The sequence below is a fragment of the Dipteris shenzhenensis genome, chromosome 23 (genome assembly GCF_047967505.1).
Source record: "Dipteris shenzhenensis isolate YYH24624 ecotype China chromosome 23, Dip_SZ_1.0, whole genome shotgun sequence".
NCBI classification, from domain to species: Eukaryota; Viridiplantae; Streptophyta; class Polypodiopsida; order Gleicheniales; family Dipteridaceae; genus Dipteris; species Dipteris shenzhenensis.
Genome location: NC_141618.1, coordinates 40142043 through 40155013, shown reverse-complemented (window position 1 = coordinate 40155013; position 12971 = coordinate 40142043). Strand labels below are relative to the sequence as shown.

Below are 12971 nucleotides of genomic sequence, written 5' to 3'. Positions count from 1 at the left end.
TGGGCTTTGGCTCAGCCAGCGTTTTTGCAGGTGTTTTCATGCTTGGTCAATCACTTTTTGATGGAGGCAACCCTATTTTGGAGGGGATGTCACTTTTTTTGGACTGGACGCCACCTGTTTTGGACCTGGTCATCATCGTTTCTAGCTGGGGTGCTTCAGTTCGTACCTATTCCAGTTCAGTTTCTCTGTTTTTGAACTGACTGTACTTGATCTTGAGTTGGTGGCTCTGTTTTTGGGCCGCTTCTAGACTTTTTCAAGCATTCTGTCATCGGCCTGGCTTGTTTCAGTCAAGAAATAAGATCTACAAGAAAAAACAGGTCGAAATTCTGCTTGTTCCATAGAGAGGAAGGTGCATCTGCGTGAAATCAGTTCTACTCGCTCGAGTTGGTTTTGATCACGAGCAATTTGACGTGCTGTGTCGTTGACAGTGCATTTGCTGTCCACACATTTATGGTTATCCCTAGCAAGGATTAAATCCCTCATGCACTTGTTTTGCTAGGCATTGGCTTGTGGTGACTTGGCAGAGCAATTATATGGTGCAGAACAAGTGAATCTTGTGGGCAGTATGTGCATATCTTTTAAAAAGACTTAGAATGACAATTTGTTTGGTGGAGGGGTGTCTCGGGGAGGACAAACTTAACGGCACCAATTATTCTTTATGGAGTTTCATGGTTAAGAATGTGTTGGTTGCCAAAGGTTAATGGGGACCTAATGAAAGTGGACAAAACCTGTCCCGCAGAAAGCCACACTTGGTAAAACATAGTCCACAGTAGTGTATGCCTCAACACTTGCACAGGTGCAGCTAACACAGTTCATCCAAGGAGATGGGATGCCCATGATGCACATGCTCTTACTAAGTTTTTTTTCAATCAAAAGGTTTTCTATTCCTCACACCGGGTCTTGCAGCTTTGCATGCATGGTATGTCTTGCAGACCATGTATCAGGCTAAGAAAGAGGCAAGGGTTTCATTTCTCAAAACAAGGAGCTTGAGAATTGAATATAGATGAGGGTGACAGTATGTTATATCTGACTAACATTGAGTATCTTAGAGAGCAGCTATTGAATATCGATGTGATTATCTCTGGAAAAGACTAGATCTCTAGGACATTGGACTCATTGCCATGGTCCGACTTGGGTTTCCACATTTCTCTTCATTCATATTTGAGGAAGAATACTCAGCCTCTTCAGCTTAAAGAGCTTGTGGGTTTGTTGTTGCAGTAGGAACAGACAAGTAAAAACGACTCTTCCTCTTACTATAGCAGTGATCAAGCACTTGTCCAAAATAGAAAGCACAAAGGTGGTATGCAGTCTAAGGTTGCTTCAAGATAGCCGTTTAACAAGGCAAAGGATGACGCAAGCAAAGCAAAAAATAAGGGAAGATGCCATTATTGTAAAAAGCCAGGTTATCATATCAGTGAATGTCAAGAAAAGATTTTAAAAAAAGGAGGAGGAGGAAGCTGGAATGTCAATTTGAGTTTTTAATGCTTCAGATGCTGACAAGGATAATGCTTTATTAAAATATGTGGTTGAAGAGTGGTCTTTTCTGGTATGTAGTTATGATCCCAATCCTGAGGTCATTTCACTCAAGGTGGGATGCAGTTTGGTATTTTGACAAGTGGCACATTACATCCAAGAACATTTGTTTGTTGATTTGCAGCTTTCTTCTGTTGGCAAAATAGTGGCCTGTGCCAACAATTCTTCATATGCTTTGAAGGAAGTTGAAAAGATTATTTGTCATAAGTAGATGGAAATGATTTGTGTCTTCCATATGTTCTTTATGTTCCAGGAATATTTTTGTTTCCTCTTAGGGTAGAAGAGGATACGCTGTCATGTTTAACGATGATAGTTGCATTTAAGAAATAGAGAAAAAGACTACCAGATAGTGGCTATGGACACTTAAAATCATGGTTTATATTAGTTGGGTACACATGACAGGCGGATGCAAAATGCTTATGTGGCAACATTAACATCTACAATGAGAGATGCAGAATTGTGGCATGTCAAATTCGGCCATGTGAACAATCGCAATTTGCAGCTATTACAGAAACATAATATGGTATTGAATAGGCCTACACTGGAGACTCTCCCAAAACACATGCATTTTGGGAAAGATGCACATGAATGCCTTTCCAAGGAATAGATTAGTTAGGGGTGTCAGAAACTTGCATCTTATACACATTGATGTGTGTGCTCTTGTGAGGACACCATCCTTGTGAAATAATTTGTAATTTGTGACCTTTATTGACGACTTTTCCAGATTTACATGATCTATCCTTTGAAGATCAACATTTGCAGCCTGCACAACAAACTTTCAATGCTTCTAGGATCAGGGTCATGAACAGCCTATAGCGCATGATGATGGGGAAGAATTGTCAGAGAAGAGAGAACAACCGTACAAGAAGCCAGATCAGTCCCTCGGTGGCTTATGAAAACTTAACAGGACACTAAGCTATCGTCCTTGCTTCTCTAGTAGAACAAGGGCTAGTTCAAGAGGTTTAGAAGGAGCACAATATACTGACACAGCTTGGATGAGCAATATGCTTGCTGTGCATGAACCTGATAGTTGTGAGGATGCACGTAAGAATGTGCATTGGATGCAAGCCATGCAGGAAAAAGGATGGCTCTTTTTAATAAAATTACACTTGGGAATTAGTGGGTTTGCATGTTGATAAGAAGGCAATTGGTACAAAATGGGTTTATAAGCTATAAAAGAAGTTAGATGGTATGATTGTTCAGTACAACACATGCTTGCTCGCCAAAGGCTATGCTCTGAAAATGGGCATAGCTTATGAGGAGACCTGTGCACACACTTCAAGAGTAATGATTATTCGGTGTATTATTGCTATGGCTGCACATTTTCAGTTGGACATAAAAGCAATTTTTCTTAATGGGGACCTGCTAGAAGAGGTGTATGTTAATCAGCCCATGGGCTTTCTGATGCTTGGTCAGGAAAATAAAGTATGCAAGGTGAGGAAGGCCTTGTATGGCTTAAAGCATGCTGCTCTAGCTCGGTATGCGAAGATTGATGCGTACTTGACTAGTCAAGGTCTATGAAATAGTCCAACTGAGAGCACCCTCTACATAAAGCATGATAAAGAGGATTTGTTGATTGTCATCCTTTAGGTGGATGATATGCTGCTCACTGGCACCATTGACGAAAAAATTGGAGATTTTTAACCTTAATTACAGTCTACAATTGAGATGAATGACTTTGGTTTGTTGCACTATTGTTTGGAGATTCAGTTTATGCACATTGAGACGGGCATAGTCTTGACAGAGTCCAAAAACTTGCTAGAAGGGTTCAGATTTTGGGACTATAAGCCCATCTTCACATTGGTGGAACCAGAGCTTAAACTATCTATGCATGATGGCAGTATATCTTGTGATGCCACTAGTTAGAATCAAGCAGTGGGATTCCGCATTTATTTGTGCAATCCCAGACCTGATATTCAGTTTGTGGTGTCACAGTTGAGCGGATATATATGCATAGCCCAAGGACGCAACCTTGGAAAGTCATTAAAAGTGTATTCCGTTATTTGCAGGGAACACAGTCATATAGATTGTTATTTTTCAAGGGGGTGACTTGCAGTTACATGCTCACATGATTCATATTGGGCTTTTGATATCTGGTAGCCCACCGGTGGCAAGTTTCTTTCTTGGAAACTCAAGCATATCTTGGCTTAGTAAGGAACAGTCTACGGTGTCTACCACGTCATGTGAAGTTGAGTACTGGGCAGCTTTCAGTACGATGGTGGAATGTGTATGGCTTCGGAGATTGCTTGCAGATCTTCATGGCAAGTTGGAGACACCAACTCCAATTTTCACTTATAATTGGAGTGCTTTTGCAATAGCATGGAATCCATTGTTTCCTGCCTGCCCAAAACACATTGAAATACATACCATTATGTCAGAGACATGCTACCATTGTGTAAAAGCCATGCTTCATGCAGGAGAGATCAGCTTGGTCTATTGTCCAACACATAAAAATGTTACAGATCTTTTCAGCAAGGCATTACCCAGAGAAAAGTTTGAAGCTTTTCACAAATCTTTAGATAAGGTCCTTTTGGTGATTGGTCTTTCTCCTGTACATTTTGACACTATCATTGCAGGGGTATGTTGGAAATATTAGGGTAATGTTAGTGTATTTATAAGTTTCGAAGGTTAGTGCACTTTTTCTCTCGTATAAGGTTTTTCCCCTTACTATAGTGAGGGGTTGAGCTAGTAGGGGTATGTGTGCTCTCAACTGTAGTTAATGGTTGAGTTAGGATTCTGTCATGTTGACACCCTTTTCTACTCTCTCTCTCTCTCTCTCTCTCTCTCTCTCATATTCCAACTATATTCGGAATCTAACGAGTTTCTGTTCCAGATTCTTGTCTCCTCGCAAACTCACCTCCATTTGCCTTTAGTGTACATAGATATGGTCATTAGTGGAGCATGTAGCACACAGCATACTTTTTCATCTTCAAATGTTTATAGTGTTTCAGGAGAAAAGCAGAGCATCTTTTGTCGGAACGTATTTGTTATAAATGGCTGTTTGCAAACCCCTCTCTTTGTATCCGTACACGAGTGGTGGTGTGGAGTGTTTTTGCGATTTAAGTTCCTTCTGACAAGGGTTCAGTTGGGGCACTGCTGCAGTATTTGAGACAGCTGCAAGAAATGCAGTAAGAGGCTTGTGGGCACAGCGCTCACAACTTGGTCTGGTGGGAGCTCACATCAATGTTTTCTCTGGAGAATGGACTCATAAGGTTAATGAATTTCATGTTGCTGAGAAGTTTAGCCTTGTTTTGAACTGTTTTGATAGGATTTTTGTATACTGAAATATTGTTATGCTATTCTGTGAACAGGATGCTGGTATTGGTACGAGCATAGACTCTTTCTACGAGTATCTACTAAAGGTGAGCCTGGATTTTGTATGACAATCTTTTAGTAACCATAGCCATTCGTCCTCACTCGTCTTTTTATAATTCAAAAGGTTTAAAAAACTGATCAACCAATCAATTCAGATCACTTCCACCAGCCATGAACCAAAAATATCAGGGATCACAAAATCCCAATTTATTCATGAATTAAATCTATGATTTATGGCCCTGCATTGCTTCAATTTGGCAAGTCTAGAGGATCACAACGTGCTTGCAGGAGTTTGCTGAGGCTTGAAATCTCATGATTTCCATTGGTTTTGTGTCCTGGCTTTCGGGTACTTTTATTTCACAGAAACATGAACAGACACGCATACCAAAGACATTGTAGCGATTGCCCAAACTCCTTTGCTGTTTAATATCGAGTGGCCTAAAAGACATTTTCTTTAAAGAAACCCCCAAGTGTGGTTCAAGTATTGTAGAGACCCTAGCTTGCCAATGCTCTACAGCGCCATATTCCAATGAACAAGTTCTGTACTGAGGTCTCCAGTTTTGTTTTGCGGATATGGGTCGACATTACTTCATTTGTATATCTCTAGCACTGGAAAGAAGAGGATTACATTTTCCAGCAGGTTCAAAGTACTCCATGGTCAAGACAGTTCCTCTTTTCATTCTCTTTTAGGTGTTCCCAAACTCTTCTAAACTAGTCTTGAACTAATGTCACTGTTGATCTTTGCTACCACTGAGAGACATTAGCGGTATGTTTACAGGCTTATCTATTGCTGGGTGACGAGGAGTACCTATATATCTTCAATGAAGCATATGAAGCTGTTATGGAACACCTTTTCAGTGACCCTTGGTAAGTTTTCATGATTAGAGTTGCTCAAGTAGCTAATGCAGTTTGGATTGCAAAGGAAATGTGTACTTATTTCTAGTAATTCTGAGGAACGGGCAAGAGCATCATCTGTCTCTCCTCCACTATGGTGAAACAAATCAACATGTACTGCTATGCAATCCTTTTCCATCAAAGAAGAGGCGAATATGATAACAATTTCTGCAAAGCATAGATTGTACACAGTGATTGGGTCTAGGTAAATTTTGAACTTTTAAAGGTTCTTGCACGTGAAGTTTGGGACAGCATTTATGTTTTATTGACAAATATACCCATTTGGACAAACACAATTTCCAGATTGCAGCTCTACAATGTCTGTCATATGTATACCAATAGTCATTTATTAAAGAAAGTAGAAAACTGAAACGAATTCTTATTAAGGAAAAGAGAAACATAACACGTCTAACCTAAGAATGGATTATAAAAAGGATCACGTCTATTTAAAGAAACTAGAAATAGCAGTATTACATTCTCAAATGCCTCCTACCTGCCAATCAATGGATAAATGCATGACAGCAAAAGTGCAGGAAACAGCCCATAAATGCTTCATAAGAAGCAAGCGGAGGAGCATGGGCATGCATGTAGAACAGCAAATAATGCCCTGGAAAACAGAACACATCCGGGAAGAGTCCAAATCTAGAGCATATGTAAGAAAAAGCATTCCTCAAGAACAAACAGCTCAATTGTTCGAGGAGCCTAAAAAGAATCCCAGAATGCCCTACAATGCATCGCTCATTGTATAGATTTATCTGTGTTGACGTACAAACTACTGCAGTGCTGTACAAAACAACATCTGCAAATCTATTTCGGTATCTTGCAATCCTCCATATAGTTGTGCTTGCAACTGCCGTATAGTTACCGTTTCACATTTGCCAAATTGCCATACAAGTGCCGCACAACGTACAGACTTAAATTTGTGGTTCCATCTGCTCTTGCACCCTAGTTGTGAAATTATCTGTATGTTTTTAGCTATGGCTGAAAATGAGAGTGGATGTAAACTCTTGATCCTCCGTATAGATTTGGGGAGGGGGGGGGGGGGGGCGTTGACTATGTGTCTCGAGAGTTTGCTGGTTTTCGGGAGATTGGGGCATCATTCATCAATGCACTCCTTATAGCCGCAACAAAAGGGTGTTGCGGAGTGGACGAACCGGTCTTTAATGGAAAGGCTGTCTTGTTGCAAAAGGCTATGCCCAATCAACATGGCATTGACTTTAAATAGACATTCGCCCTCAATTCACACATTATGACCATTTGGTGCGTCATTGCTCTTGCCTCCCACAAGCATTGGGAGGTACACCAGCTGGACATTAAGATTTCTTTCCTTGATGAGGATTTATTGAAAGAGGTCTGTGTTACCCAATGTCTAGGCTTTGAGGTTGAAAGGTTTTGAAAATCAAGTATGCCAGCTGAATAAGGCCCTCTATGGTTTGAAGCAGGCACCGCAGGCATGGTATGCCAAGATACATTCTTTTTGGCTTTGCCTTGGATTTCAAAACAACCCTACAGAGGCCACTCTTAATGTCCGGAAGAGTGAATTAGAATTTCTGATTTGAATTCTTTATGTGGATGACATGTTTATCATTGGACCCGACATGCAGAAAATTGTAGATTTCAAGGCAGGTTTGGAGAAATCATTTGCAATATCAGATATGGGCTGGTTGCGCTACTATTTGGGCATCCAATTTACTAATGTGCGGGGGGGGGATGATGATTCAAATCCTAATATATTGTTCGAGAATTGTAACCGGTTTCTACTCCTTTGGAACTTGGCTTTCGTTTCTCCTTCGAAGATGGGAGTGCCCCATTTGATGCCACTGTTTATCAGCAGGTTGTGGGCTGCCTTATTTACTTACGTCATACTCTTTATGTGGGTGACATGTTTATCACTGGGCCCGACATGCAGAAAATTGTAGATTTCAAGGCAGGTTTGCAGAAATCATTTGCAATGTCAGATATGGGCTGGTTGCGCTACTATTTGGGCATCCAATTTACTAATGTGGGGGGGAGGGGCATGATGATGATTCAAATCCTAATATATTGTTTGAGAATTGTAACCGGTTTCTACTCCTTTGGAACTTGGCTTTCGTTTCTCCTTCGAAGATGGGAGTGCCCCATTTGATGCCACTCTTTATCAGCAGGTTGGGGGCTGCCTTATTTACTTACATCATACTTGGCCTGATTTGTAGTATGCTGTTTCCCAGTGAAGCAGTTATATTCACAAGCGCAGCACACAACATTGGTAGGCAATACTTGAAGGCCACACAACATTTGGGACTGTTCTATGGTGATCAGTCTTCACTAGATTTGCATGCATTCACGGATAGTGATGGGGTAGGTTGTTACAACACGAGGGTGTCTCATAGTGGCAACCGTTTTATGCTTGGCTCTTCATTCATATCTTTTTTTGGCTAGAAGCAGCCTACAATTGCTACCTCCAGTTGTGAAGCTAAGTACAGGGCAGCCTTCGTAGCTATAAAAGACAGGTCGTTGTAGCGCTTTGGTGAAGATATCTCCCAAATGTCTTGTGTCGAAACATAACACAAGTGAATCTCCTACTAACAATCATTCTCTTACATAATGATAATGAACCTCAATGTGCTTAGTTTTGCATGAAACCCTGGATTGTACGCAATGGCTAAAGCACTTGACTATTAGTTAGATAGTGGAGGGAGATGTCTAACCAACATCAAGATCTGCAAGTCCTTTCCATAGCCAGATACATCCCATCGTAGCTACAAAAGACAGGTCGTTGTAGTGCTTTGGTGAAGATATCTCCCAAATGTCTTGTGTCGAAGTATTTGGCTACTTAAGTTACTTTCAGACTTACATGTCAGCCAGAATACTTCTACTATCATCTACACTGACAACCACAGTGCTTTATCTGTTGTGCGTAAACCAATTTTCCATGCGCATTCGAAGCGCATTGACGTCCACTATCATTATGTTCGAGAGCGACTGTTTGTTGGAGATATACGTTTGTCCTATGTTACTACAGGATGTGATCTCCCTGTAGTATCATAGGTTGCTATATCCATCCTCGACGAATATGCGCAACCATGATTTCCAGGTGTACTTGAGATGATGTATATGGGATAGTTCAGCCATACCATGGAGGGGGTTTGTTAGAACTTCGCCCTGGTATGGCCTTGTAGGCTAGTTAGGACATTTAGTCCTAGCCCTGCCATATAGTGGACACTCTTGTACTTCCTTCATGATCCATTTGCAAGTACTCTCAGTTCCTTCAGCTTGTTGTTTACTCTTGCATTCCATTTCCATTCCATTGTTCTCCACACCCAAAAACCATCATTGAGCATGAGATGGGTGGATGCACAAGGAATCAGGGCACCATCCTATATAGGGTTCCCTCCTCAAAAGTGGATCAAGTGCTGTGACGGGGGAGCCAAGAATGAGAAAGGGATGTCTGCTATTGCTTTATAGACTTCAAGAAAGGTTTTGACACAATTCCCCATAAAAAGCTTTGGGAGAGACTAGAAAAGCTTCAACTTCCTCAAGTACCCAGAGAAGCCACGTTTCAACTATATGAGAGGGTGTTAGCAGAGACAGTGCAAGCACTAGTAGGTGGGTCATGCTCCAAGGAAATGGTCATCAAAAGCGTTGACATAGGGGTCAAGCAAGGCTGCCCCCTCTCACCAACTCTCTTTGGTCTTTTCGTTGATGAACTAGAAGATTGGATAAGAGCTCATAGTAGACAGGGAGTACGGGTTGCGAGATATGCCCTACTATTGCTAATTTATGCAGATGACGCAACCCTCTTTGCAAAAGACGAGAAAGAAAGAAAGAAAGAAAGAAAGAAAGAAATTTTATTAAAGTCTTCGAAAGACCGATGGGTCTATGAGACTGTGAAAAATCTTGATACAAACAAGCTGTGCGGGTGGAGCTACTATACGAGCATCCACTCCAATGCAGAATGCAAAATGATAATTGTTGAGTGCTACATAGTCATGTCAGAATGATGATCGTTTTCACAACACTTACATCCTCATCATCAGAGCGTCAAGGGGGATGAGGTAGTGAGGGCATAAAGTTAAAGATAGAAGTGCTGGCAGCTGCCCGCAGACGTGGTCCTGTGTTGTCTTTTGGTCGTAGCTTTGCATTTGACAAGGGCTACTGTAACCCCTGTCGGTGGAGCCCCAATTATAGGCCATTCTATGGGCTATCCATATGTGCCACTTATTCCTTGGTATGTGTCTTGTAGGCCTCGTTATAGTCAGTTAGGACTATTGGTACAGTTAGTACATGTACCACCTAGGTTAGTTAGGACACTTAGTCCAGTTAGGGTAGTTAGCCCTAGGGTTTTGTTATGTTGGATCTCCCTTGAGCCTCCACACTTGTTGCAGCATTTTCAATACAACAGCTCATTTTTGGCCTTCTATCACTCATTTTTGAGCTTTCATTGCATGCCATAGCCAACACGAACTCTGAACAAGGAAGGAATATCCCCAAGTGTAATCTGTGCATCCACCCTCAGTCTGAGCTGTCGCGTTGCTGGCTCTGTGTCACGATCATGATGGGGCCTCGTGACATGGGAGTCCGCATGGTCTGGTTGAAAGAAATCAGTGATGGAGCTTTGAGAAGAGTCTATCAAGGAAGTCTGCTCCTATGCTCGTGATCAAAGTAGACGCTCTCGGTGTCTGACTGCGTGAATGAAGGCGGCTAGGCATCTCTGGTATCTGGAAAGGAGAGAAAGGGGGACAATATCCTAGAACCGTCTCTGAAGAGGCAATAGAAGTGTCCTCGAATCTCATGGTATACGTAGATCTGAAAATGAAATGCTCCTCCGACTCAATGTGCATAAGCACCTCTCCCTGGGCAAACTCTCAGTCCTGCTACTCTCAATGCAAAGTCTATGCGAAGAGGCCCGAAACAACCCAATAGAGATCCTCAGTGAGTGGGGTAGGTGGATCTGCGTATATCTTGGTGGGTCGATAAAACCCTCCGCTGTGATATGTAAACAATGATCCCTGTAGAAGCTGAGATTCACTAGAAGCTTGCTCGGTCCCAACCAGGTCCGGAAAGTGTGTAGCTGCAAAAGATCCTCACGAATGACTTGGTTGACCTCATGAAATAGAAGAGGGGAAAAAGGCGCGTCAACGCTATCCTGGAAGGGTCATGATAAGTAGAGTGAGTGATCTGTGGAGTGGGAGGTGCTGTGAGATCGGGTGTAGAGATACTAAAGAAGAGGTATGTGTGATCAGCCCCGGGAGGATAGAGTGCGACCGTAAAACTAGTGATACGAGAGGCAAAGGCTGGGGATCCCATGATGTAATCAACAACGCTAGAGCCCCCTTCATGTGGGAAGCAAGTAAAATCACCTAAGAAGGACCATCTAGCAAGACCATTATAAAGGATAAGATCATGCATCCTGCCTAGATCCTGCCCGTAAGATGTGACCAGAGCTTGTCTGTCAGCTGAAACTCATATCATACCTGCATCCTCAAGATCAAGGTCTGGTAGTAGAATGGAATTGTCTCTGAAATCGAGAAGTGGTACCTGACGGACCCTTGTCCTTGTGTTGAAGTCCCCAACCAGGAGGACTTCCCCGCGGCTCGAGAAGTCGAGAATGTCCTGGTAGAAGCTGCATATGGTGATGTCTCCGTCTCCTCTCGGACATCTTGAGCAAAGTGGGAGTCTCGGGGGGGAAGTAGCATATCGCAACGAACAAATCCCGGTTGTCTGTGTGTCGGATCTGGATCTAGAGAAAAATCTGGAGAGTGTATCTCTCCGCTCTTCTGACATGGTCCACCTGTAAAGAACTGCAACTCCTCCCGATCCTCGTACTCCCATGTGTCTCTCCTCTCATCTTTGTAAGAAGACTCCCATGTGTACCCGCCAACTACCGGTAGTGGGTGCTCTAGTCTCCGATGTGTCTCTGATAAAAGACTATGTCACAACTTGTATAAGACTGCGAGAAGTTCCTTGGTTCTGATCATAAGGTACCATTACAGTTCCAAATGGTGGAAGGAGGGGTAGATGCCCGACGGGGGCCTGTAAGGAGTCGTCCATCTCGAACTACCGCCCACTTCCCATCCTTGTGGGCCTGATCCCGCTGTTGTATCAGAGTGCGCCTCTCCTCAACCTGTAAGGGGGTAAGATCCTCATCCATGGATATCGATGGTTGGTCCCGTAAGACTGATCTATGCCGTAGAGCTGAGAGTCGTGCATGGGCATCATGGAATCGTATGATCAGGGGCTGCTCTCGATTGGGGTCTCTCCCCACCCACCATGCCCTCTCAATCCTGTGCTCAGCTACCCCAAGAGTAGTGGCCACAAATGTAGTTGCATCGCTCATCGGTGTAGCCTCGGTGAGTGGAATGCCATGGACTCTAATGTTAGCCTTTTCGCAGGTTCCCATTTGGCCACGCCTACCCATCTGGATGTCTCCTCGATTATAGATTGCATGCTCGCAATCTGTGCCTTGACCACTGGGGTACTCCCTAGGACTGCATGGACGGCTGCTACCTCCTGTTGGAGCTGCAAGATGTCCTGTCTGAGTCCATGGATGAAGCCAGCCTGCTCCTGAATGATGTGGGCCTGCTCCTGGGTGAAGCGGGCTTGCTCCTGTGCAAAGCGAGTCAACTCCATCTCGTGTACACAAATGTTGTGTACCTCCATGTTGTGTCCAGAGCTTCTGAGAGAAAAAGAGAAACAATACATAGACGCTTTCTCATAGGAAAAATGGTGGCCAAGATCCAAACACCCATCCTATCCTATTGGCTTGGATTGGTATGATACCTCTCGAATGGAAAGCATTATGCCAATACATGGTCTACCTCAACAAACTTGAGAAGAGGGTTGCAAGCAAGATCCCATTGATGCAAAGCAATGGAGGCTACAATGATCACTTGATGGCAGAGGGAGAAGATAAGGGGGAATCTGAAATTCGGCCAGGGAAAGAATGCTACGAAAACTATGGCAAGACCCGGGATAAAAGTGTAGTTCTATAAATAGGAAATTAACCCAATAAAATAAGAAATGCAAAAAAATACCATGGGGAGGGTATATGATTGTTCAAAAGGCATTTAATCTACATAATAAGGACCAGCTCCCATGATCAAGAGGTGGAAAGGTGAGTGGGTAAGATTTAGGATTCCAAGGGATGCAAGACTTTGCAAAATCTTCCCCACAAGAGAGAGACAACATTCCACCATTGATCACATGTTCACCTTGCGACCAGTCATCAAGGAGGTGAGGTCGAGATCCCA

General features: G+C 42.9%; 1 protein-coding gene across 2 annotated transcripts in view; it reads left to right on the top strand.

Moving 5' to 3' along the window:
- LOC147887370 (Glycosyl hydrolase family 47 protein) overlaps window positions 1-12971 on the top strand; it is a 200236-nt gene that overhangs the window by 86009 nt on the left and 101256 nt on the right. For both annotated transcript variants that reach the window (XM_087394172.1, XM_087394173.1), the window contains exons 7-9: window positions 4636-4745; window positions 4845-4895; window positions 5627-5715. In XM_087394172.1, coding sequence (XP_087250298.1) covers window positions 4636-4745; window positions 4845-4895; window positions 5627-5715 — 250 coding nt within the window. The remainder of the gene's footprint in view (window positions 1-4635; window positions 4746-4844; window positions 4896-5626; window positions 5716-12971) is intronic.